Here is a 25,319-nt window from a genome sequence, read left to right as displayed (position 1 = left end):
ATGGGCTCTTTAAGAACGTACTCAATCCAAGTTAAATCGGCTGCAGCATCAGCTAAGGCTAGGTATTCAGATTCTGCATTTGATCTGGATACTACCTTTTGTTTTGAGCAATCCCAAGAAACCAAATTAGGACCCAAAAAACACAATAATCTCTTATACTCTTTCTATCATCTGGACAATTCACCTAATCAGAATCCAGTTAACACACAGATTAAGATTATTAGATGATTGGAATCAGATGAAATGAGATGGAGAACCTTTAAGATATCTTAGTATGCTTTTGACGGATTGCAAATGAACACTGGTAGGAGCATGCTGGCAAACTTTATTGACTGATGTCTGGAGACATGAAGGAGAAGGGGCCATCAGTGGAAATTTTATGCATTTCTATTCTGAGTTAAATTGTTCAAATTGAATTTATTTTGCAAATTCTACATTTAACTAATGAAGGGTCATTCATGAACTCAGTTACCATAGGAAACATAATGTAAATATCTATAAATAATTTTATACTTGTTCCATTCTCTTGTTTGAGACAAGTTGTGAATATAGAATATTCTATTCCTTTACAGCGAAATAAGTTGAAATGAAGTTGTTAATAATACACTACCTAGAGAAATAGGTAAAAGAAATTTCCATCCAAGATTTAATAGTTGGTCCATTCTTAGTCTCAGTAATGTAATAAAGCACTCTTGTTCTTTTTCTTTGAAGAAGTTTTATATTGAATATAGATATATCTCTATAACAACCAATCTTCTAGTTGATGAAATATTTTCTTTTGCATATTTGGTTTCCATTTGTCAACGATGCTACATTCCTTTTCCTTTATTCCAATAAATATCCTTGGAGAAGTTGTGTCATGGTGTTACTTCTGTTAAGGTCCTCTGATGTTGCAAATTACTTGTATTATTGCAGATGCCAGGCACTATTATGGCAATGAGACGACTTAACAGGCCGGGTATCATGGTTTATGGTGGAACCATAAAGGTTAGACCATGATAGCTCTGATTACCTACTCTCTTCTTTCACATGGTAGTCATATTTTTTAAGAAACACTTATTAGTACATATCAAATATATCTTTTGTTGGGTAAATTATTGTGAGATATTCTGCATTTTAAATAAATGAAATGCCATTAAAAACAAAAAAAATAAAATAAATTTGGGCTTTTCAGTGAAGCATTAAATTAGTGCTCTATCCAACGTATGTTTAATCGCTGGCAAGTTAAATGATGGTTCTTTTCCTGAGGCTGATTCAACATCTATATACATATAAATGATAAAAATGAACGTGCAAGTTGTCTTTTTACCAACTATCCTTTAGTATTTCCTGTGTACAATAATTTTTTGAGTTTGATAATACATTATGTCTACTCACATGTAAAAATATTTACATTCAATTTTTTCCTGCAAACATTCTTTTTCACTAAAATTTGGGTGATAGTTTGAAGGAGTTGCTTAAATTTGAATATCATGCAAAAAGGGGCAACTCTAATGATTTTGATGTATATAAGCATTTACGGTATAACTTGTGATTGTGTAATAGAATTTTTGCGACAGGCGTTGAATTGAAAATTAGTGATACAGAAGGATGCTAGTGAAGATCTTTTATGTGTCTAGAACTTCTGCCTCTAAAGAGACTAGTACTGATTCTTCATATTGTTGATCTCATGTGCAGCCTGGTCATTTTGGAGGTCACACATATGACATTGTATCTGCCTTCCAGGTATGTGCACGGATGAGAATTTTGTTTACCAATGTTATGCTCATCCCTTGCAATATTTACTGGTGAGTGGATGCATAGTTTGGTGGATTTCTGTATATCTCTGTGTTTCTAAATTTTCGGGAAACTTCTAATTTGACTATCCCTGGGAATGAATTACAAAGAATTTCTAAGAGTGAAGCAAGGACAAGAAACTCAATCTATTATTTGTTTCAAAGATATAACAAGCATTCGCAGGAAAAATTTAAGTTTACCGTTCAAATATATATTAAGGAGGTGACCAGGTTAATGTGAATGCTCACATAAAAGGATCCTAAATAGAAGTATAAAAGTTAAACTAAACCTTGGCCAAAACTTGAGATTAAGCTATATTGCCTTGTTGAAACAAATATGTTGCCCTTTAGGCGTTGAGTACTTGTTTTTTATAAGTTCTATGTTTACTATCTTATATCTTTTACGGGAAATAAGAAAAATTTCTCAGTTTGTGCAAGTACCTGAAATTTAATAATCAGTAAAAGTAAAAATAGACAACTTTTCATCTCCCAATGATATTAATCATCAGACAATGATGTGAAATTAGCGGAGCAAATTTGTTATTCCGTCTCTTGCAAAGTAAGCCTTGTTTGAATCCCATTTTCCAAATTTTTTTTTCACCAACCTTATTTTCAACCTGACTTTCTCCAATAAAATAATTTTACAAGTAAGTCAAAAAAATTTCCCTATTTTTACACCACATATTACAAAAAAATCACTATTACAAAATCTGTTCCACCCCCACCCACCCCCCAAAGAGGGGGGGAGGGGGGCCCTCAAACAAGGGCTAAATTAGATGCTTGGGCAGAAGTAAGTTTTTTTATTTATTTTATTTTTTTTTTCTTGTTATTGTTGTATCCGTTTTCTGCTGTCATAGTTGCTCTTGGTATCTCCTGTGGTAGGTCACTACCTTCATTGGCCATGGAAATTGATTATTGCGAGATGTGTAACACGTAGGTTTATGGAGATTATGTGAGTGGTTCAATCAATGACGAAGAAAGAATGAATGTAGTTCGTAACTCATGCCCAGGAGCAAGAGCATGCGGTGGAATGTATACTGCAAACACTATGGCTTCTGCCATTAAGACGATGGGAATGTCTCTTCCTTACAGGTAGAAGCATCTATATGACTGCATAGTTGTTGAACCGCTTAGTTGATCTCCGACGTTGATGGTTGAAATCGTCTTTATTGTTTTGTTACTAGGAAGTTCTTCTACGCCTGCTGAAGACCCTTTGAAACTGGATGAGTGCCGCATTGCCGGGCCCGGGAAACATCTGCTAGATTTAATTAAGATGGACTTGAAACCTCAAGACACTATCACTCCAAAATCCCTACGCAATGCGATGGTTATGGTCATGGCACTTGGTGGTTCTACTAATGCTGTTTTACATTTAATTGCTATTGCAAGGTCAGTTATACCTTGTTCAGTCTTTCAAAAAAAATTATACCTTGCTCAGGATTATCACTATAACAATGATTGCAACAATGGCTCATAGCTGGAATGTTGGCAGGTCTGTTGGTTTGTAGTTAACACTCGATGATTTCCAAAAGGTCAGTGATAAGGTTCCGTTCCTTGCAGATCTGAAGCCTAGTGGTAAATATGTAATGGAGGACATACACAATGTATCCCCAAGTTTTTGTTTTCTATATTATCGTAGTTTCATAGGAATTTGTGATCATCATTCACCATATATTTTGATGTAATGGAGGACATACACAATGTATCCCCAAGTTTTTGTTTTCTATATTATCGTAGTTTCATAGGAATTTGTGATCATCATTCACCATATATTTTGCTCAAATTTTACGTTCACATTATAGATTGGAGGTACTCCTGCAATCATTAGGCATTTATTGGAGCTTGGTTTTTCAGTTGGGGATTGTATTACCGGCAAGTACCCTGAAATTTTTCCCAAGAATGTGAGCTTATATATGTCCTTGCCCGGAAGCTAGCTCTAATTCTTATACTTTCTGTAGTTATGGGGCAGACATTGTCCGAGAATGCCAAACTATATCCATCCTTGCCTGAAGGTCAGGTAGGCTTGCTCTACCTAGCTAATCTTCTGTTGGTGTGAAAGAAGTTAAATTTAACTTGCTAATATATGCATTTGATGCAGGAGTAAATGTTCTCGTTGTCTTTTATTCCCAGCAAATAATAAGACCATTGACTAACCACATCAAGGAAACGGGCCACATTCAGATTTTATTTGGAAATTTTAGGGCCAAGTTCCAGCAAACATCAAGGTAAACCGGGCTCAGTTTCACCAAATAAGTCGACACCACCACCAAGTTTTCACTTCCGGTTGCTACTAGTTGGACAAGATGAAGAACAATAATATGTCCACTAGCAAAGAACCACAAAGGTCATATGAAAAAGGAGAAGCCGAGAGGAGAAGTCACAGAAAGAGATTGGGCATTCTTCATATGGAGGCCGAGAGGAAGGCCAAGAATATAAGCAAATCAAGTGACCAAACAAGGTAAGTTAGGTTAGGTTTATTTAGTGGACCAATCAAGGCTCGACTCAAAAATAATGGGCTTCAAATTAATACCATAGCCCTCCAAGGAAATGGGACGAACCGTGAGCAACACTATTAACAATAGGTTGCTTCTAACGGTCCATATGAATGTGGATTGGGTTGTCTCGATAATTGTGTCGACATACAAATCAGTCATATGGCCAAGGCCGATTGATAATAGAACCGAGGTTATATCATAGCTCGGGGGGTCGTTTGACAACAAATTGCCTAACAGAAATCTTGCACCAGAGGGTTCTATGGCAAAGATCACGGGGAAAGAAGGGTTATATTTCTCTGGAGTTCAGCTAGTGCTGTCTAGTATTATTAACATTTTAAACTTATCTGCAATAATTAGGGGATAATGACTGTGAAAAACTCGTTTAATAGGTCTCGCACTTGTCTTTGAAGGAGAAGAACCTATTATTGTAGCTAGCTCAGAAAAAATCCTCAGAGTTTTAAGGTAAGACAAATCACCTCCTTTTTCTTCATCTTTACTTTTGTATTGGTTTCACCTCTACATGATGATAATGATAATTTGAAATGGAAATCAGATCAGTCTCTGACATATTATGAGTATCCCACTATATCCAGTAAATTTATCTCTTGCATTCTTCCCTTAATTATCCAAGGGATTAGCTTCAGATAATGGAAAATGGTGGACTTCTGATCAATAAGTTTTCTTATTTGATATTTCCTTATTTTCTTTAATCTAAAGTTTAGTCTATCATCAGTAAAGTGGCATTAAAATCTCTCTTTTTTTATTTTTTATTTTATTTATTTATTTATTTTTTTTTTTGTTAAAGGTAGTTTTGTCGTGTTACTATGTCATTTACTTTGTGATTGGGGAGTATAGAAAAATTATGTATTTTAGTAGTCATCATTAGGAACTCAGCAGTTGGTCTTTTATGTTTGGTAATGTGACATCTATCTCCTCTTTGTCTTTGTTTTCCTGGGAAACTTCGTTCAACTTGTTCCATGCTAACAACCTGTTTGAGAGTGATTTTTTGGTCAAAAAAATTGATTTTTTTATTGTTATTTCACTATTTCAACTGTCATATTTGACTTCTTCTTTCACAGGTGGATCCCACTTTTCTCCTAACGATCAAAAAATCAATTCTTCAAATCATTCCAAACAGGCTCTAAGTTTCTGTTCTTCACTTTCAACTCAAAGGTGGATGGTGTTAGTTGAGAAATTTGGCAAAAGAGTCTATGATTATTCACAATAGAATTACTTTTTCCCCTTTTTATCAATATTTCCCTTTCAAAAGAGACAGGAAATTTCCTTACCTAGATTCCCCCCTCCCTTCTCCCAGCTCTGTGTTTCCTTTTTACGTTTGTTGGGGTTCTATCATTCATTGAGATTATCTTTGGACTTAATTTTTTTAGTTGAATTTAAATAGAATCAGCATGCATGTTATTTTGACTTGACATGTGTCATATTTCAAGGAAAAGTTGTCGTTATTAGAGGAAATAGGCCCAAAAGAGGAGCAGGCATGCCTGTAGTGCTGACCCCAACCAGTGCAATAATGGGGGTAGGTCTAGGAAAGGTATGTAATTGTCTGGTTTAAGTTCTTGCATCGTGTTGCACTACTTGATCTGTAAATGATCTAATAGAGCAGCTCCACTTATATTTGGAGGTAGGAGTGGGTGTTTTTTGACATTTTTTTAATAATGGGTCCCAATAGGGGACCCATTGTTGTGAGAGAGGCTCCTCTACCAGATCATTTACAGGACTGGTAGAGGAGCAAAATCCTAAGTTCTTAGTTGTGAAATTTCTTTTGTTTCTTATTTTTTATCCAATAATATTTTCTTTCTAAATGGTGTTGTGAAAGTGTTTTCAAAGCCTCAAAATGCGATTCTTTCATGTAATAAAACGTTTTGTAAATGGCCGTCCACGTGGCAGTCTTCTATTGGCCGTTTCCTTTTCACTTGGACTTGTGTTTATTTGCACTATTATGGGCCGTTGATTTGAATATATGGCCTTGATTTAGATTCCCTTTTCTAATATGGTTTAGGTCCGATTTTTGAGAGAGAGACTTGATTATTCTTCACTTGGTATTTTCTTCTCTTCCTCTCTAGCGATTTTGGTGCCTTGGTCCAGTGATATCTTCAGATCAAGTTTGGTTCCTTTTTTCGACGTTATTATCTATTGTTTGGCCTGTATTTGTAGTCGGAGATCTCGTGGTTTGTAGTCTGTTATACTGCCGGTATTTTGTGTTTTTTCGGCAGTGTTTTTGCCTCTTTGGTCGGGTTTTAAATTGAAAACAGATACTATTCTTAAGTTTGCTTTTCTAAGGTCTTTGTTAGATCGATGATCTGTAGATAGTTCTGGTTGAGATCTGAATCTTGTAATCAAATTTGTGTTCTCTCTTGGGTGGTTTTTACATAGTGACGGGCTCCATTTTTTTACCTCTAAGCCCTCCAGATTAGACTTGGCCGAATTGGGTAAACAATTTATGGTGTTATTTATTTTCTGCACTGTATTCTTTACTGCTGTGTTTGATTTTTTGGTGACTACAATCACACATTGGGATAAAAATCCCAACAGGTGTCCATGAAATGTTGATTGTTACGATGTTTCATTCGTTCAATATGGTCGACATTTCTTAGCCAAAAAAATATTTTGTATATTTTATCGGCATGCAGTAGGTTGCTTTGCTGACTGATGGACAATTTTTCGAAGGTTCACACTGATATGATGTAGGCCACATATGCCCCGAGGCACAAGTTTGTTGAACTCTATATAGGGGTGGAAATCGGACTCATCGGATCGGAAAAAGCTCGAGCTCGTCCGGCTTGAGGCTCGAGAGAACCGAGCCGAAGCTTGAATCAAGCTCCATTTTAGAGTGTCAGGCAAAACTCGAGCCGGTCCGCGTGGCTCTCCAGCTCGGGCTCATGAGCCTATATTTAAAAACAAATACGAAAAAATAAAAAAATTAAAAGGCAGCGTACTACTGCATCTTTTAGGCAGCAGGTTGCCACCTTAGGTTGCCTTTAGTTTTTAAGGCAGCAATCTGTTGCCTTGAAAAAAAAATTACGATTGCTGCCTTAAATTTTTTTTACCAAAATCGAGTCGGCTCGGCTCGAAAAAGCCCGAGCCAAAAGTTTGGATCGAGTCTAATTTTTTTTGTCGAGCTTTGCTTGGCCTAACTCGGGCTCGAAAAAAAGCTCGATCATTTTAATCGAGCCGAGCTCGAGCCGAGAATTTCGGCTCGCGAACCGATTCAACTCTGCTCGTTGACATCCTTACCTCTATATGATCGTGTATTCAGGTTCCAGCTTTTATCACGCTGTTAAATTGACTATCGACCACCCATGTATCGCCATATCGTTGCTTGCGTGTTTCTTCTAATGAGATTTTGGTGTATCACCATAGTTTTCTATCGGAAATGAAATACTGGGGCATTTGGAGGCATTCATGATTTAAATTCTTGATTTTATGTATGAGTTACAAATTTCAAGAAGGTGGTCCGATTGGTCTTATCGAAAATGGAGATGTAATCACAATAGATATTGAGAAGAGGAGAATGGATTTGCATTTAACAGACGAGGAATTGAATGAGCACAGAAAGAGATGGACTCCCCCACCTTACAAGGCTCAACGAGGTGTTCTTTACAAGGTACACAGTGTGCATTGCAATATACATTTTTCCAATGGACCTTGTTACTTGTACATCAAGTTTTATCTAATAGGTTACATAATGTCACATATCATTTTATCATTTGCCAATTTAAAGCACACTCGACTTTTTTTTATTTGATATTTTCTCTCCATATCATTTTATGTAATTCCTCATGTACAATTTTTATATACAAGTGACATAATCTTTTTCCAATTTATGCAGCAACCAATTGAACAAATCGAATTTCTCTTTATTTTTCAGTATATCAAGAGCGTGCAACCATCTTCAAAGGGATGTGTTACCGATGAATAGTAGAGATGGGTTGGTAGGAAGGCTGAGAGAAGCACTTGCGACTTGGGGCACATTTCTTGCGGCTGATTAGAGTATCCGAGTTTGTACTCGATTTTCCATTAGGATTTAATTCAGTATATCCTTTTATTTTAGGATTTGTAGTCATGATTTGTTTTCACGTTGCATTTCTAATCTTTTCCCATCCTTCGTTTGGTTACTGATTGATTTGCATGGAAATTTGTGTGAATATGTATTGATGGACTTGAAGTGTTGCATGCATCTTTGAATTTTATATTTTAAAGAAAGTTGGTGTTAATATTTTAATAATAAGCCAATGTTCTAAATATTTTTAGCAGTCTAAATATTTTAATTTTTATTTAATTTTCAATCTTTAATTACAAAAAGAATGTAAAAACTGTTTTACGCCATATAAAAGAAAATCTAAAATATTTCAAATTCAAACATTAAAGGAGCGATTTTTATCTTGCCTTAGTCTCGCCTCCTATGCTTCTAGTTCACTATTCTTGAGAGAGGATATAATAAGAGCTTGTTTGATGGAATTTATTAGGAAATAATGAGTTATTGAATAGTATTTTTTGGAAAATACGTAGTTAAAAAGTAATAAAATTTTATTGGTTTATGTGTAAAATATTTTATTATGTAATTGTGTAGTGGAGAATGATAACAAATAATTTAAATTTTTAAGGGATGACAAACAGTGGCTAAAGACAAATAATTCAATCACAGAACAAGGGCACGTCTTTGTACCTAGGCCTTGTTTTTTGGCTATAATTTGATATGCATTAGTTGCTTCGTTATCCGTCATCTCTACGACTACCAAAAGTTTACCCGATATTGAGTGGATTAATCTAGCAGAACATGAACCAAAGAAGAAAGACTTATCTACTATAGGCTCTCATTGTGACTCCAATATATATACCTTTATCGAGTGATGATTCAGAACTCGAGATTCCCTTCCAGGGTCGAGGTGGCAGCACCTCGACCCTCGATCTTCACATATGCGAGGCCCGCCCCTTTTACATCGGGGGCTAAGGTGGCTGGACTAAATCCCGGGGTTTTATCCCAGGATCTCCAGCTTTTTTCTACCTTTATCATGGGCTGATTTTACCCAATACATGAAACAAACTCATAATCTATTTAGTCTATGTAGTTTTTTTATTGAGCATTTTCAAAAATTGAAACCAATATGTGAAATAGATTTTTAATTTCTCAAAAAAAAATCATCCAAATTTACATATGAATATAATTATTGAGATTTTAAAAGAAAATATTATCTATTTTGACAATTTTATTTTAGCAATCTACAAAGCAATGGAGGTGCTCTTAGTGACTTAGTCTCAAAGTGCCAAAAAAAAAATAAAAGGTTAGGGACTCACTATCAAAAGTTCAAAGTTAAGACCCCAGATAAGATTTCTCCTAATTTATTTATTTTGCACTCTTCTCGCCAACATCCCGGCACCATTGAACACTAGTAAAACCCTCGCCCTTCTCATCGAAATCCTTCTCCATGTCGTCGAATAATCCTTCACAGCTTCTCCCGTCCGGTAATTCCTTTTTTATAATCTTCGATTTATGTTTTTCCTTAATGAATTCTCAATTTTTTTNTTTTTATTTTTTAGTTAACACATTTTGTATTTAATAAAAGTTACAAAAGTCCTTTGAAATGGCTTAAAACAAGTTAATTTTTCTTCATATTTTCAAAAATAAATAAATAAAAAATACGCAAATATTTTGAAATATTAATTAATGTAAGGATGAAGATAAGAATTCGATTAAAAAAAATAAGAAAATAATTGCTACAATGAGCAAAGATTGGGAGCTTAACTGTAATTAAAATGTGGTGTATCAAATAAAAAGTGTCGTTGCAATATAACAGCCCTAATTGCTATAGATCTTTGGTCTTTCTTTAAAAAGGTGATTTCAAAATAATTAGATATTCGTTAAATATCCAATTCAGGCAGATATATATATATATTTTATATACATATCTTAAGAATGCTATATTAACTGTACAAAGTAGCTATTCATATGGTTAAGGATTAAACTACTTTGTACACACTAAGTGTTCACCTTGATTGACACCCTCCTATGTGTACAAATTCTGGCGGTTAGATTGGAAAAGGTATTGCTAAGATCAATGTACCAAAATCTGCCAACTCACATGGGTGCATAGTGTCAACTTTTATGTACATATAGCATGGTCCATAGGTTAAAGCCTTTTGATTGTTTGCATGGAGCACATTTTATTTCATTTTTGATGTAACATTGGTTTCTTTCAACTTGGGTTCTATTGTGCTTCTGGAACATAATTTTAAAACTTTTTTCCCATCTTTTATGTTACATTGATTTTCAGAATCTGGTTTCTAATTCAGTTGTATTTCTGGAGCTTAATCTTAAAAATTTTCTCTGTAAGTTGATAAAATACCAAAACAATCATTCTAAATATTGAAGGGTAATTGAGGCTGACGGATGCAGCATGTTAATGCCTGTCTCATGACATATTTGGTATCCAATATTAAATTTTGTTAGTAATAATGTCTAGAGCTACACTATACACATTACATACAAGCCATAAGCTTCCCTACTTTCAGATTCATGTGATTGCATCAGAATACATCCTTTCCTTGCCTCAAAACTTGGTTTGGAGCACACTTTAGGATTACATCTGACACTTTAATTTGAACATGTGAAACTAGGTTTTGATTCTCTTTTGAATTTATATTTGGTGTTTTACTACTCGATTCCATTGAGTGAATGTTAGTTCTCGTTTCTTGTTAGAGAATTAAATTTATTGAAATGTGCCCTTTACTGGGCCATTCGTGAATTCACTAGATATTGATTTTCTGATCTGCCTCATGTCTTATCCAGATATTGTCTTTATTGAGTCATTCTTAAAAAAGAGGAGTTCTTTAATTACAAGATATCAGGAATCGGATTCATTATAGGATCTATTTAGGTTTTTAAGGAGATGGCATGCTGCCACTCGGACTCGAACCGAGATGATCTTAGGAAGCAGTCCTGTTGGCCGAGCTTCTGTCGAGCCAGAGATTTTTTTCCAGTTATCCATGTGATACCTTTTCTCTTCGCATTCATTCAAGATATTGTGGGAATGAACCTATTCCTGAATTTAATGAATTAGTTCCTGCAGATACACTGTGGATCAATCCTTCTCCTGCTGGACATTTCCACTTCTTATTTCCTGGTGTAGATGAAAATTATGCAACTATGAAAATGATTTTTATTAAAGTTGTAATTGTAATTTTGACCTATTTGAGCCTTTTAATGTCGATGGTTCCTTGAAAGAATTGAAGCTCCTACTGCATGTTTTAGAAGTTACATCTTTCTTACTATGTTGATAATATTGCTTTTACGTTTTTCAACATCACATAATACTAAAGTGAAACACACTTATTGTTCCAGTGAGATCACTTCAGAAGGGCGGAGAATAACGAAGCTTGATCAAATCTTGCTCAACGGAAACAATATTGCCATTGTAAGTCTACCATAGTTATTGACAAATGCTCCATGTTTTACTCTTCTTTGTTTCTATATTCTTATACGTACATACGCTGACTAAATTATGAAGCTCTACAAAGATTGATATTTCTTTTTGTGTCCAATCCAGCTGGTTCCTGGTGGCTCACCTGACCCAGAATAAGGTTGTCAGTTCCAGTTTGTTGAATTAGTTTATAAAACAACTGGTTAGCATATAATCTACAATTGTTGGTACAATCTTAATTGTTGAGAAAAAATGTTAATTCGATGGATCTTTATGTTTGCGCTTTGTATATCGAAAGGGTTTGGCAGTTTGGCTTGATGCTTGCTGGAAAAAGGGCCAACAGATCGTTCATTTCGATATTGATGAAGAATGCATATTCAATTCTGGAAGTTTCTTGTATAACAGATCTTCAAGTAATGAATTTTTGTGCTGTTAATTCAATATGCTGCTTTTTGCAATTCCTTCTCTCTAGCTTTTATTCTCAGTTACTTCTACTTATAAGCTATAGTGCAAATAAGTTTGCATCTGACCATGTTAACATTGTGCAAATCAAGCTCGACAATGCTTCGTGGGCTAGTTTCATCCGGTTTGGGCTAGTCATTCCAAACAAAATTGATAGGCCTAGACTTGGTCAATTTTCATGCATCGGCTTCAAAAATTCATGAATTAGAATTCTGATACATATAGATACAAATGATATAAAATATGAGCAAAAATTTTAACTGGATATAATAAATTTTCTCTCTCTCTCTTAGTCATAAGTTAAATATATCATTGAGAGAATTGTAGCCATAGTACCAAAATTCGCACCTGGAGTTTTCGTCCCTTTGACTATTTGTCTATTAAAATAATGGACTTTGACTAATTTTTAAATGGCTAAAGTGGTAAATTTACAATTTTTTTCCCAAATAATACAATTATAATAACTAAATAATAATAATAACTAAAAAGCAAAAATCTAAAATAGGAAATTGGGCAATGATAGTGCTACTTGTACACGAGAATCACCCCGTCACATGGAGGAAGGTCTACACATAATTTATTATGCTTGAATTCCTCTCCAATGTCTCCATGTGAGGGGATATAAGTATATGAAAGTGTATAAATAGTATTATTCATTGGACAAACCCATACCACCACTCCCACTTGCCACCATCACCCACTTGTCACTACCACTGCCATCTCACCGCCACCAGCCGCCACCGCAAATGACATTCTGCAGATTGTCCACACTAGTCTCTAACTTCAAGTTTTTTGTAGTCCTCAATAAGGCCTTCTCTAGGCTTCCAAAGAAAAGCCAATCTTAAGAAATATCAACAAAACAAACAGACCACGACTAAGGAAGAAAATAAAAAAGTCAATAACAAGAACACAGTGAAACATAGAGATGTCAAAAGGACTAAGCCGCTCGTTGAAATAGGGCTCGTGGGCGGTTCGGGCTCATAAAATCACGAGCCCAAGCGGGCCTCGCCTACAAGCCGCCCATGAGCGGCTCGTTGAAACGAGCCTCGTTAAAAGTAACGAGCCACGAGCCAGCCGAGCGGCTCGTGGCTGTGATCCTTTTGGTCACTTTTTCAATGATCGAAATGGTCACTGAATTCAGTGACCAAACAGTCAATGAAATTTATTTTTTTTTTTCCCCTTTTACTATAAATACCCCTTAACTCCCCTTTTTTTTCATATCAATTACTCAATCACTACTTCAACTCTCTCAAGTCTCAACTCTTTTATTGAGTTTTTACTCTCTTGTGCTGCAAAATATACAGTATCAATTCAATTTTTACAGTTTATTAGTTACAATTTCAATTCATCAAATTCTCAATTATCACAATCTCACTACATTTATATTTTTGTAGTTATTATATTTGGATTTCATCATAAATAATCAAACAAATGGACCAATGCTCATTTGTTGAAAGTTTATTCGATATGGGATGTGGGCCACATCATGGCGAATCGCCTAGGACGCCACAAAGTCAATTTGTCGGTCTAAATGACGTACCCATACCTGAAGATGTTCACATTCACGGTCAGAGAAGCCACAATCCAATTGATTTGGATGATATTAACGTTTTCAAAGCGGAACACGAGGATGAAGATGCCGAATTAAACATCCCAGATGCAAGGGGAAAGCGAAAGGGCAAAAAACAAGCAAAATATTGGGATCACTTTAAGTTGATTTCAACGAAAAAAATCGTCGATGGCCTTGCAAAATCTAAAGCAGTATATAAATACTGCCAACAAAGATTGGTATGGCAAAAAGAAATTGGTACCACCCATCTCAACAGCCACTACAAAGCATGTGCGGTCAGACATAGACTTCTTCCAATTGGTCAAACACAATTGCAATTTGGCAATTCAGGCGCCGGTTCTACGACCTCATCCCTATTCACGTGGGTGTATTCGGAGGACAATATTGGAACCAGAATGATGAAATTTGTTGCCTCCACTGAGTTGCCTCTGGCTATTGTAGACAACCAACACTTCTTCTCGTTCGTGAAAGAATATCTGCAATCAAGGTACGTTGGGGTAAGTCGAAGCACTCTTCGTGTCGATACAATACAATATTTCAATAATTCAAAACAATTAATTATGAATTTGCAATAATATGGGGGTGATATTTTTAACTTCTGATATATGAGAAATGGTTAATAAAAGAGCATATATAGCTGCAACCACACACCATATAGATCCACTTTGGTACATGCATAAGAAAATTATTACTTTTAGAATTATTGAGTTTCCTCACAATACTAATAATAATATATAATGCTATTATCAGTATTGTTAGAAAATATAATTGCGAGACTAAAATTCGGTCTTTTACTTTTGATAATGCTAGTGTTAATAAGGTAGTCGTCGATAAATTGTGTAGGACACTTCAACCTGATTTTGGTGGATATTTGTTTTATATTCGTTGTGTGTGTCGTATCTTGAATTTAATTGTGCAAAATGACTTAAAACATACAAAGGATGAACTTCAAAGAATTAGGAATGCATTAGTATATATTACGATCTCTCCTAGTAGAAAACAAGCATTTGAAGGTTTTTGTCCCGAACTAGGGGCGACGACGGCTAAAACATTTGTTAGCGATGTAGACCACAGATAAAACTCTACTTACTTGCTATTAAAGTCATGTGAATGTTTCGAAAATTTAATAATTGACTTTTATAACAATAGACACTTTAGAAGTTATGACGATGGTATGTTAAATGAATCCGATTGAATTTTAGCTTTGTAAGTTAAACGATTTTTGACATCTTTTTATGAGACCACAAAGATTTTATTCGGCATTTATTATCTCACAAGTTGTATGGTACTTGAATGCCTTTATATAATTGCAAGAACATTCCATAAATATAAAAATGATCCTACTTTTAGTGAAATTGTAATTGCTATAGAATTAAAGTTTAGAAAATATTGGGAAGAACTGCCTATGTTATTTCCTTTAGCATGCGCAATGGACCCCCGATATAATATTTCGTGAACTAAATACGTAGTTGATCAAATCAATAAAGTTTTAATACTTGATACACCTATCACCTATAAAAATTTAGAGCAAATATTATATGGAATGTATGATTTATATGCGGAAAGAATGGGTGCAAATGTTAATCGAGTACCTTCTGCACCTACTCCTTCGACTAAAATTGAAGAAGATGATGTCGAAATAATGAATTTATTTCAAGACATGAATACATTTAGATATGGTGCAACTGCAATGTGTTCATCTAATATCATGTCTTCTACATTTGCATCTCATCAAATATCGGCTGAAACTCAAAATGTGATGTCTGCCGAATTAATTGATTACTTCAATTATAATATGTCAACAGACAAAATAATTTAAAAAAAGTTCAGAAGAAGTAATTGAATTCTGGCGAAAGTATGAAAGACGTTGGTCAATTGTTTCTGCAATTGCAAAAGATCTGCTGATACCTTCGATTTTCATTGTTGTTTCGGAGTTTGCTTTTAGTGCAGGTAAAATGGTTTTGACCGATATTAGGAGACTGAAAGAAGATGTTTTGGAAGTGTTAATGTGCATGAAGGATTGGCAGGACGTTCATTTTCGACTATAAGATAAATACGCTGAAATTGCATATCGTCAGGTAAGTGATATTTGATTTAATTATATTAATCAAAATTTCTTTATTTTTTAATCGTTAAAATTAATTTTCTTTAAAAAAATTGTACACGTTACAACAAGTTGTTTGTGTACAATTTTTAACTTCACATACTTAAAATTGATGTAGCTGGTCCCAAACCCGGATAAAGAAAGAGGGTTTACATTTTATCTACTTTAAAAAAAAATAAAAATATATATTTTTTATAAATATATTTCAAAAAAAAAATCGTATTCATTATATAAATATTTTATACTTTATAAAAATATTACAATATGATACTAATAAAAAAATAAAAAAGTGTCCTCGTTAAATTATTTGTATTTTTTTAACACTTTTTATTTTTTTTTAAGTGTTTTCATTATATTATTTGTGTTTTTCTCTATATAAAAAAAAAAGAAAAAAAGAAAAAAAAAGACGAGCCTACGAGCCAAAGTCAGATCGGCCCATGAGCTCACCCAAAATCAACTACCCAAGCTTGTGAGGTTAAGGACCGAGCCGGCTCGACTCGACCCATTGCCACCACTATGAAACATTTCTAAATGAAGGGATCTCGCCTACCCTCAGTTTACCATAAAATTCATTTATCTACCAGTTAACTTGTCCTTTTTGTGTAGTGACCTTCCGGATTATGAAGACAATAACGGGCTACGAATTTAGAATTAAAATAGAATCTGAGGCTCAGATCTACAACATATCTGGCAAAAGATTCCGAACTCGCCATGGCTGAAAAATCAAGTTGCAAAACATGCCATCTGAAATGGAGACTAGAGTTGGTTTGTCCAAGATTTTCTCTCCATTTGAAATGGAACTATCCTTTATTTGAAAGTGAGAACTAATGTATCAATTTTAGACCTTTATTTACTATCCTTTGGGGAAGACGTTGGAAAATAACTAGTTGCAGTAACCTGCAGAATAGTAAAATATAGAAATAAAATTTATCGATTGATCGAGTCTCGTGATAACACGATATCCTAAAGTGAAATTATTCGTCAAAAACCCTGCGACCTCTGTGGACAATCACTATCAGGATATAACGATCAAATAAATCACTTGTTCAGCAATCACGAATAATTTCAGAAATCTTAAGTGTACTCCGAAAAATATATATTAAACTCCACTATGAAAATTATAGAATATGAAAATTATACTTTCGTTTTTGATGTAATTTTCTCAAAACCAGATTAGTGTTTATATAGGCAAAATAGATATAACTACCTCTACCATGATCCATAAAAAATTGCAATTTTTAATGGAAAATGGATAGTGGGTTGTTGATAGCGAGTTATTGAAAAACGATCATATTATACTTGCTAGTTTGATCCATTAAATAATTTCGAATATAATTAAAAAATTTTAATTTAATAAAAGAAGTCCAAGAGTCCAAGGTTCCAATCAAAAACATTTTTATGATTGCGTGGAATGTAACCTGAAGCTCCGACTTCCCATACAAATTCCACACTTTTCACCCATTAGGCATTTATTCTAAATTAGTTATTTCTTTCACATATTATATTTATTGTATAAATATCTAACAGAAGATAGGTACGATTTGCTGCAAACAATTTGAGACGACGATACGACTGATGGTGAATGACAGTGGCGATGACGTTGGTGATGACAGGTAGGTTGTGGTAGCAAGTGGGGGTGGCGGAATGGATTTGCCCATTTTTAGTTTGGGGATAATGGGGGTGGGAAGAAGATGATGTTTTGATATTTGTATTTTTTTTTTTTTTTTAAGTATTATTCAATTATTATAATTGGGTTATTTATGAAATTTGTTAATTTACCAATTTAGCCTATAAAAATCTATAAAAATCTAATATTTTGGTCAACTAATAGTCAAATAGAAATCATCCATTTGGATTCCGAGAGCTTGAAAAGTTTGATATCGTGAATGGCACAAATGAAATGTTTAGATCAACTTTGCAATAAGATGAAAAGTTTGGTAAGGTGGCTACAATTCTCACATACTTCATTAGTTCACCTCAAAGAGCTCGTCGTGTTTCCATTTTCAAATTTGAGTCAGATTTCACATTCGAGGTAAAGGTACATGCTATATGATTATGTATACTTCATGTCACAGACAAATACTTGTACATTAAATCAGGCTAGACATTGGTTTGGACGAACAACCAACTTTTTGGCTGTTGGACTCAATCGTGAGTGTAAGGGCTAAAAATTTGAGTGTTGGACCGAGGAGATCTAAGTGGCATTTGAATATATATATATATATATATATTATTAGCAAACTATATGATACTTGTGTAAGTGCGTTGGTTGAGTACGAGTAGTCAAGAGGTTTGCTTGTGGTGGTCTATTTGGCACAATTAGTTTAAGTAGAATTGATTTGTTGCCTCCAATAGAAACATTTCATTATTGATGTGGTAAGAAAACCCTATTTATGATTTTCTAAATTTATGACTATTTTAGATAACCATAACTAAGATCAACCATTCTACACGTACATTTTTTTTCACAACATACACACATGCAAGTGGATGGGGTCCACGATTAAAATAATCGTGGACCCCACCTTTGTGAGAGAGTGTGAAAATTGATGTCAAAAAATCGATGTACAAATCGTATTTTTGAACTAAGATTCTCTTGTCACATCAACGATTAGAAGTTATTATTTGCCCATTGAAGATAGGAGATCAGAACTATTAGTTGAAGGAGTACAATGTGTCACTTCAAACAAATTGATGAAAATTACAAAATGCTACCATTTTTGATGATTCAAGCATGTTTGGCCGAGCTTATAAGTTATACAATAGATTCGGAGGACGTCCAGATTGCCGTGATTGAAACGATTCCTTGAAAGTGGTGCATAGTATTGATTCTCATTTTCAAAGTGCTCACAACGGAGCGGTATTGTCAAAGACTCAAATATTACACCTCTTTCCGCCAATGTGCATTGTGGGTTTTGTTGCTATATTCCTCACAATATGACAACTTTCTTTTCAGGTGATTGTACTAAGGGATGTGTTATGGGTACATAAAGGGGGGTACATAACGGTGTCCCCCCTCACATGTGCCGGGCCCACCTAAATATCCTTTATGTACCACAAGAGTTTTCCTTGTACTAACATATTATTCTTAAGTGACAGGGCTGTCACAAGGGTTTTTCCCTTGTACTAATTGTAGTTGGATAATTGCATTCCCCAATTTGAGGGATTTGAATTAACAATCATACTACATATACATTATTTTTTACATCTTTGTTTATTCTTTCTCATGACACAATCACCTCTTTTGATTTTTTCAACACCTTCTCACATCATTGGCCAAATTGTGCTACATAGGGAGAATGTCATTTATGATGTGAAGCAAGATATACATAGAGCTTAATTCGAATTAATGAATTCCATTTGCCACTGCACCCCATCCCTCCACCTCCAAACCAACCTACGCCCACACAAAGGACAAGTTATATATAGCATGAGTTCATTTGGCATGACTTTTAAAAAGTCAAAAACTAGTCAGATGAGTTTTTAAAGAAAGTTGATCTAATATGACTTCTTTTAAAACCATTTCTAGAGTAGGATTAAAAATTAGTTTCCAAATAAAAATTAAGATAGTTTTTTTCCAAAAGACCTTCCATAGGAAGCAAAAGCAAAAATCATACCAAATGGACCCTAAAAAAATTAGTAGTGTTATGCATAGTCAACGACTTACTGGTCATCACAAGTAACACCTTACGTAGCATAGCATTATTAAGGAGTAATGAATAGCTTTACTCTTAAAGTTATACCTTTTTTATAACTGTTAAAATTATGCCACGTAATGACTATTGTTGCCGACCATGCATCATCATTATGCAAAAATAGCTTAAAATGCCACGATAAACTCCTGCAGCTGCGGCTCTTTATTTTTACAGAAATCCAGTCACNATCATCATTATGCAAAAATAGCTTAAAATGCCACGATAAACTCCTGCAGCTGCGGCTCTTTATTTTTACAGAAATCCAGTCACCACGAAATATGTAAAGATCCAAGTACAGATTCAGAAAACAAACAGAGCTTATAACAGTAAATGTATTTGATAACAACCAAGATTCCCACTCTTTCGCAGGCAATGGAAAACTACATTTGCAGATGGGTTTCAGCAATAGGGTGCGAAAAATGCCTATAGATTCTTCCACATTATCTCTACCTATACGAATCTGGACGCTTTGGTTTGTTCTGAACAACAGCCTCAATCTTCTCCATCACCTCAGGTGTAAGCAGCGGAATGACATTAATAGCCTTCATGTTTTCTTGAATCTGTATTAGTTAGACATGAATAAAGGTTATATAGGACTAATCCCTCTAATGACAGTAAAAATCCAAATTACGACCCCTTCACCCCCAAAAGAAAATGAAACAGCAATGCAAGAACATAGATCAATGAAACATTTAAACAATGATTAAAGTGACCTGGGACTCTTTGGTGGCACCAGTAATAACAGAGGAAACATTGGGATTTGAAGCACACCACGCGATAGCAAGTTGAGATAAAGGCACGCCCAGTTCGTCTGCAATTGGTTTCAATCCATTCACTTTCTTTATCACATCATCTACTAATGATCTGTTAGCTAGAGTCTGCAAAGAACGAAATCACAATTTAGTTTGCATCAAAAAGATCCCAGCAAGGCGGTTTGGGGCCTTACGAGAGATTAGTCCACATAAAGTTGTCTATGGACAGGACTGCAAAGACCAAACTGAATATGCCTTGAAAGAATCAATGATCCTTCACATATAAAACTCCAGCAACAAGTTAAATCCCTAACATAGCCAGACAATTTCACTGTTCATGAACTACACTTTTAAACAATGCACAGGAAGAACAACAGAAACCTTATCAAAGAGGATCAATTCTAACTTCTCTAATACGTATGGAGCTAATCATTTGATTTGTGATAAATGAATGGATGAATAACCAATCCAGCCACCAGAACAAGTCCCGTCTCTAAGGCAGTTCCGAAAAACCTACTTGAAAAAAAGAGTAGCCTCCCTCCACGTGGTTCTTTAAAGGTAATCGAGATCAATAGACCAATACAAGCAAATCAACATGATATCAACAATTTTTAGAGATTTCAAAATTTTACGCAAATATTGAGAAAATTAACTTCAAGATTTCAGGACTAATAAAATGTCGATACAATTTTAAACCTAGAAGTGCGAACTTTCAATTCAAGTTTTACCTTATAGTTTTCCAAGGCAAACCTACTATCAGGTGGAATATTTCCCGAGCTATACTTTCCGGTCAGTACGCCAGATGCAAGTGGACTCCAGGTTGTAAGACCAATACCATAGTTATTGTATAGAGGGAGATACTCCAACTCAACCTGCAGAGTTCAAATTATTCCAGAATAACATGACAGATACATATTGGAAAATCATTTAGTAAACAGCTAGCAGAAACCATAAACATTGATTCTAATATCAAAACCTAGTAATATTTATACAATATGAAAAGTAGGTGCCATAAAAATTCAAATTAAAATAGTAGTGTAAAATTTTTCCTTGCAACACTTTGACATTAGAATCCTTATTGCTTTATAAGTCAGTTTTTTCTCAATAAGTCAGTTGGCTCCCAATTAATTGCAGAGGCAAGTTTCCCCTCGAAAGGGGATTCGCAATCTATGATTGGAAGATAATTTTTTAATAACTAATAGGAGGGAGGGAGGGAGGGAGGGAGGGCTCTATGTTTGAAATTTCAAAAACTAAAGCTTGCATACGGGTGCACGTGGATGTAAAAATCTAGCAAGTTCAGATAAAAAAAATTGTGGACGCCCGGGATAACATTAGATGATAATGCTGCAGAATATACAAGGTTCAAGGAATGTGAACACATAATATCAATGGTCTACTTTTCACCACGATCAGATTTTTCTTTTCGTTTACTCCTGATACCAGAGCAACTAAGCAAGGAGTGGCCAGAAATACAGTTAAAGGATGCACTGGATTGGGGAAGAGAAACAGAAAATAATTGACCCTGAGGTGTATGCTGAGTGTGAAAAGGTCTTTCCATAGATGCTGTAGTCGCACCCCTTCCCCTCCCTGAGGATGATGGTGCTGGAACAACAAAGCAGACAAGGAAGCAGCCTTTCTTGCTTAATCACGTTTATGTTAGTGTGGCAAGCAGCTTTACTGTCTTTATCTCAGTGGTATCATATGAATCATGTAGGTAATTTAAGTGAAGAGCGTAGTGGAATTTCTGTCAATTAAAGCATAACCAAAAGTTTTTGACGTTTACAAATACCTCCTTAAAGGCCTGGCGGCTGTATATTTTTCTGTTTTCTACTGCATAAACTGAAAGTTAGCAAAAGATTTAATTCCTAGAATTTCATAAATCTATGAAGTTCTGTTCCTAACCTTGCTCGCATGGTAAAGGAGGACAACTTATGTTTCACTGTCCAGGAAACACAAATAACGCACACATGACACTTTTCTCAATAGAAAACATCGGAACAAACTACAGAAAGAAAGAGTCTATCTTAATCCTTAGCTTTTAACTAAATGACGTATACACTAATACAAGATCATTATATCAAATCAAAGAAATGATGCAGAAAATGACATCGCGATAGAAAAAAAGCTATGTGATAATGACAGATTTAATATGAAAGATAATATATGCACAAATCAGCTTAGAATAGTTGGAAAACTAATGTTTCACCAATCGGCTATACAACATAAATAATGCACCATATCTTCGATAGATTATATCGCAACAAATTTCAAAATTCAACAAGAGAAAGAATCTTTCTTAATCCTAAGCACTAAAAGACATATTAGACCATATATAAGATCATTCTATCACATCAGTGAAAATGATCCACGTTAGAAAAGAAGTGATTGCAAAATGGCAGATTTCCAGGGAACGAAATAAATTCACAAGGATAATTAGCTCAAGTTTAATAGAATATCAGTATCAATCTTTAACAATATGCATCCTTTTAAATAAAATGAATAACAGCATAAATCACACACAAACACAACCACAACATATTATCAAAAATTTTGAGCAAAAGAACTTGTCAAAAATGCATAACAATTCACAAACAGTAAGGCTGTACTTTTGAACGTCTTCATCCCTGAAAAACTCAGCATAAATAACCCTCATAAAATGATAGTATAAACTCCATAACAAATCTGTAGAAACTTTTATTAACATTTCCAGGATTGCATTAAATGAACAAATAAACTGTATCTAAATCAAAGATTCTCAAATATATAACCCAAATAATAATTTTACCTTGTGCCTGGATAAGAGATTATACTCAGGCTGCTCAACAATCGGGCCGACAAGATCCAGCCTCTCCGCCACCGCCCAAGCCTCCGTGATCTGCTGAGCCGACCATTCGCTAGTTCCCCAATAGTAGGCCCAACCCTTGTCAATCACATGATTCATAGCCCTCACAGTCTCCTCAATAGGCGTCATTATGTCGGGCCTGTGACAATAAAGCAAATCAACGTACTCCATATCAAGCCTCTTCAACGAGTTCTTCGTCCCCTCTAATATATGTTTCCTCGACAGGCCCTTATCGTTCGGGCCCTGACCACCCCAGAAAATCTTGGTGGAGATCACAAGGTCCGATCGCTTCCATCCCAGTTCCTTGATTGCCTGACCCATGATTTCCTCGGCCCGGCCATTAGCATAAACCTCTGCGTTGTCGAAGAAATTGACACCATAGTCCCTGCAACACTGAAGGAGGGATTTAGCCTCCTTGACATCAAGCTGATTGCCGAAAGTCACCCAGGCGCCATAGGAGAGTTGGGAAACTCTCAAGCCCGATCTGCCCAGATTCTTGTACTGCATTGTTTGATCTGGGATTTTCATAATCAGAAATTTGGGATTGAGGGTTTTATGGAGAAAATTGGAGTGTAGAAGCAGAATGAAGTTTCCATTGGTAAAGTACTGAAGTAGTGTGAAAGTGACGAGGAAGTGAAGAATCCGACAAATTGGGTCATATTTTCTGTTTTTTTTAATTGTGATGAATAATTTCTCTATTCATTTTCTAAATTTTTGCTCAAAATATTTGATCATGTATAATGAAAAATAATTAGGTAGTTCATATCTTATGGAATGGATGTAAGAATCAAGATAAAAAGCAATAAAGAATGTAAAAACAAAGGAGTAAAATGTTCCCACGTACATAATTTATATATGTTGATCTAAATTATCAAATAATTTACGTGCAGGATGCACATGCACAATGAAAAAAAGTAGTCGGAAAAAAAAAAGAGAAATATATACTCGTACAAACTTTGCATGCGCTCACTGAATTAATGAAACGTTAAAGTTTTATGTGCAAGATTCAAATGCACAAAGAATTACAAAGAAGTTGAAAATGAACAAAACAAGTACAAATTTTGCATATGTTAACTTAAATCAATGAAAGGTTACATTTAGCCCAATGTTCGCATGTACATATTTACGTTGGCTAATCTGTGTTTCTAAAATATTATAATTGCAAGTACACATGCACAGAAAAGAGGTTGGTGCTGAAGAACAAAAATGTTTAGAAGTATTAAAACCTAATATTTTATCTTAAAAGGTCAAACTTCGTTAAGAATGGTAGTCTAAAACCTTATATGTTGGTTTCATAATCTTTTGATGTAAGAGTTACGTCTTGATATGCCTTGCAAGATGATGACTCGTTTGAACGTTCCAATCTTGAAATTCAATGTTCTCATATTTAGCCTTAATAGGTTGAGTTACTCGTTAGAATTTAATGAATTTTGATACCATATTAAGTAGAAAGGTTTCGATAGGATAGTCATATATGCATATGTGATAGGACTAGCTATTTAGATCGTAACACCTCAAACTCCAAACAATTTAAATCACGACACGTCGACATTCAAGGTCAAATTCATTTCTTTTTCTTATGCTTTGGATATGGAGGCGCTATGATTCAAATGGTTCGAGGTCCACAGTGTCATGATTTCTAAATGGTCGATCCTATCACTTGTGCTAATAGTTCCATCCTATTGAAGTTTTTCTCAATATTAAGACTTGATATTTCATTTTAAAAGGTCAACATTATTAAGAGTAGTAGCACAAAATCTTATATATTGGTCATTTATTTTATAAGCTTTTTATGTGGAACCATCTCAAGCATTGGCATTGATGGGTTGGTAATGTATGTGCAAATAAATACTGGAATCGAACCTGAAGCCTAACCATCAGTTCAGGTACTGGTTTGGTTCTACCTAATTATTCTTTTAAAAAATTGTGAAATATGATACCAAATAGTATCAAATATCTCAAATATTAGTACTCAAAAATCAGTTCTGATTCCTAATTTTTTAAACTGAATTGGAACGTTCGATTTTGATTCAAATTCGATAGATTATATTCCGATTAAAATGTTCACTTCTAAATTATCCATTGACAAGAGGCACGGGAGGTCATAACCTAGAAGGTTTTAGATCACATTATCAAGGGGTGAATGACTTCGACTTGAGACTTATTTAAATATCAATAAATTGTTTGA

General features: G+C 34.7%; 1 protein-coding gene, 1 long non-coding RNA gene and 1 pseudogene across 2 annotated transcripts; 2 read left to right on the top strand and 1 right to left on the bottom strand.

Annotated features, from left to right (window-relative positions):
* On the top strand, positions 1-8,448 carry LOC111374411 (annotated as a pseudogene).
* Positions 8,449-10,233: 1,785 nt separating this feature from the next.
* LOC111374391 lies at positions 10,234-12,171 on the top strand. Its single transcript, XR_002699121.1, has 2 exons — positions 10,234-11,700; positions 11,833-12,171. It is a non-coding gene; the product is annotated as an uncharacterized LOC111374391 (long non-coding RNA).
* A 7,571-nt stretch (positions 12,172-19,742) lies between these two features.
* LOC111374390 (probable voltage-gated potassium channel subunit beta) lies at positions 19,743-23,765 on the bottom strand. Its single transcript, XM_022997056.1, has 4 exons — positions 23,075-23,765; positions 21,018-21,161; positions 20,251-20,415; positions 19,743-20,097 (listed from the first exon to the last, which is right to left on the bottom strand). The coding sequence occupies exons 1-4, from the start codon at positions 23,657-23,659 to the stop codon at positions 19,984-19,986; spliced, it is 1,008 nt and encodes a 335-aa protein (XP_022852824.1). The 5' UTR covers positions 23,660-23,765; the 3' UTR covers positions 19,743-19,983.
* Positions 23,766-25,319: the final 1,554 nt, after the last annotated feature.

This window comes from Olea europaea, unplaced genomic scaffold, assembly GCF_002742605.1.
Source record: "Olea europaea var. sylvestris unplaced genomic scaffold, O_europaea_v1 scaffold1244, whole genome shotgun sequence".
In the NCBI taxonomy this organism is placed as follows: Eukaryota; Viridiplantae; Streptophyta; class Magnoliopsida; order Lamiales; family Oleaceae; genus Olea; species Olea europaea.
The sequence above is the reverse complement of the archived record's forward strand: the minus strand, read 5'-3'. Positions and strand labels throughout refer to the sequence as shown.

What these genes read in the sequence shown, in the direction of transcription:
- LOC111374390 (XM_022997056.1), bottom strand. Translation starts at nt 23,659, where the DNA reads ATGAAAATCCCAGATCAAACAATGCAGTACAAGAATCTGGGCAGATCG. An exon ending in TTGCCTTGGAAAACTATAAG is followed by an intron (nt 20,416 to 21,017) that starts GTAAAACTTGAA and finishes CGTTCTTTGCAG; the next exon opens with ACTCTAGCTAACAGATCATT. An exon ending in GTGCCACCAAAGAGTCCCAG is followed by an intron (nt 20,098 to 20,250) that starts GTCACTTTAATC and finishes TAACTAATACAG; the next exon opens with ATTCAAGAAAACATGAAGGC.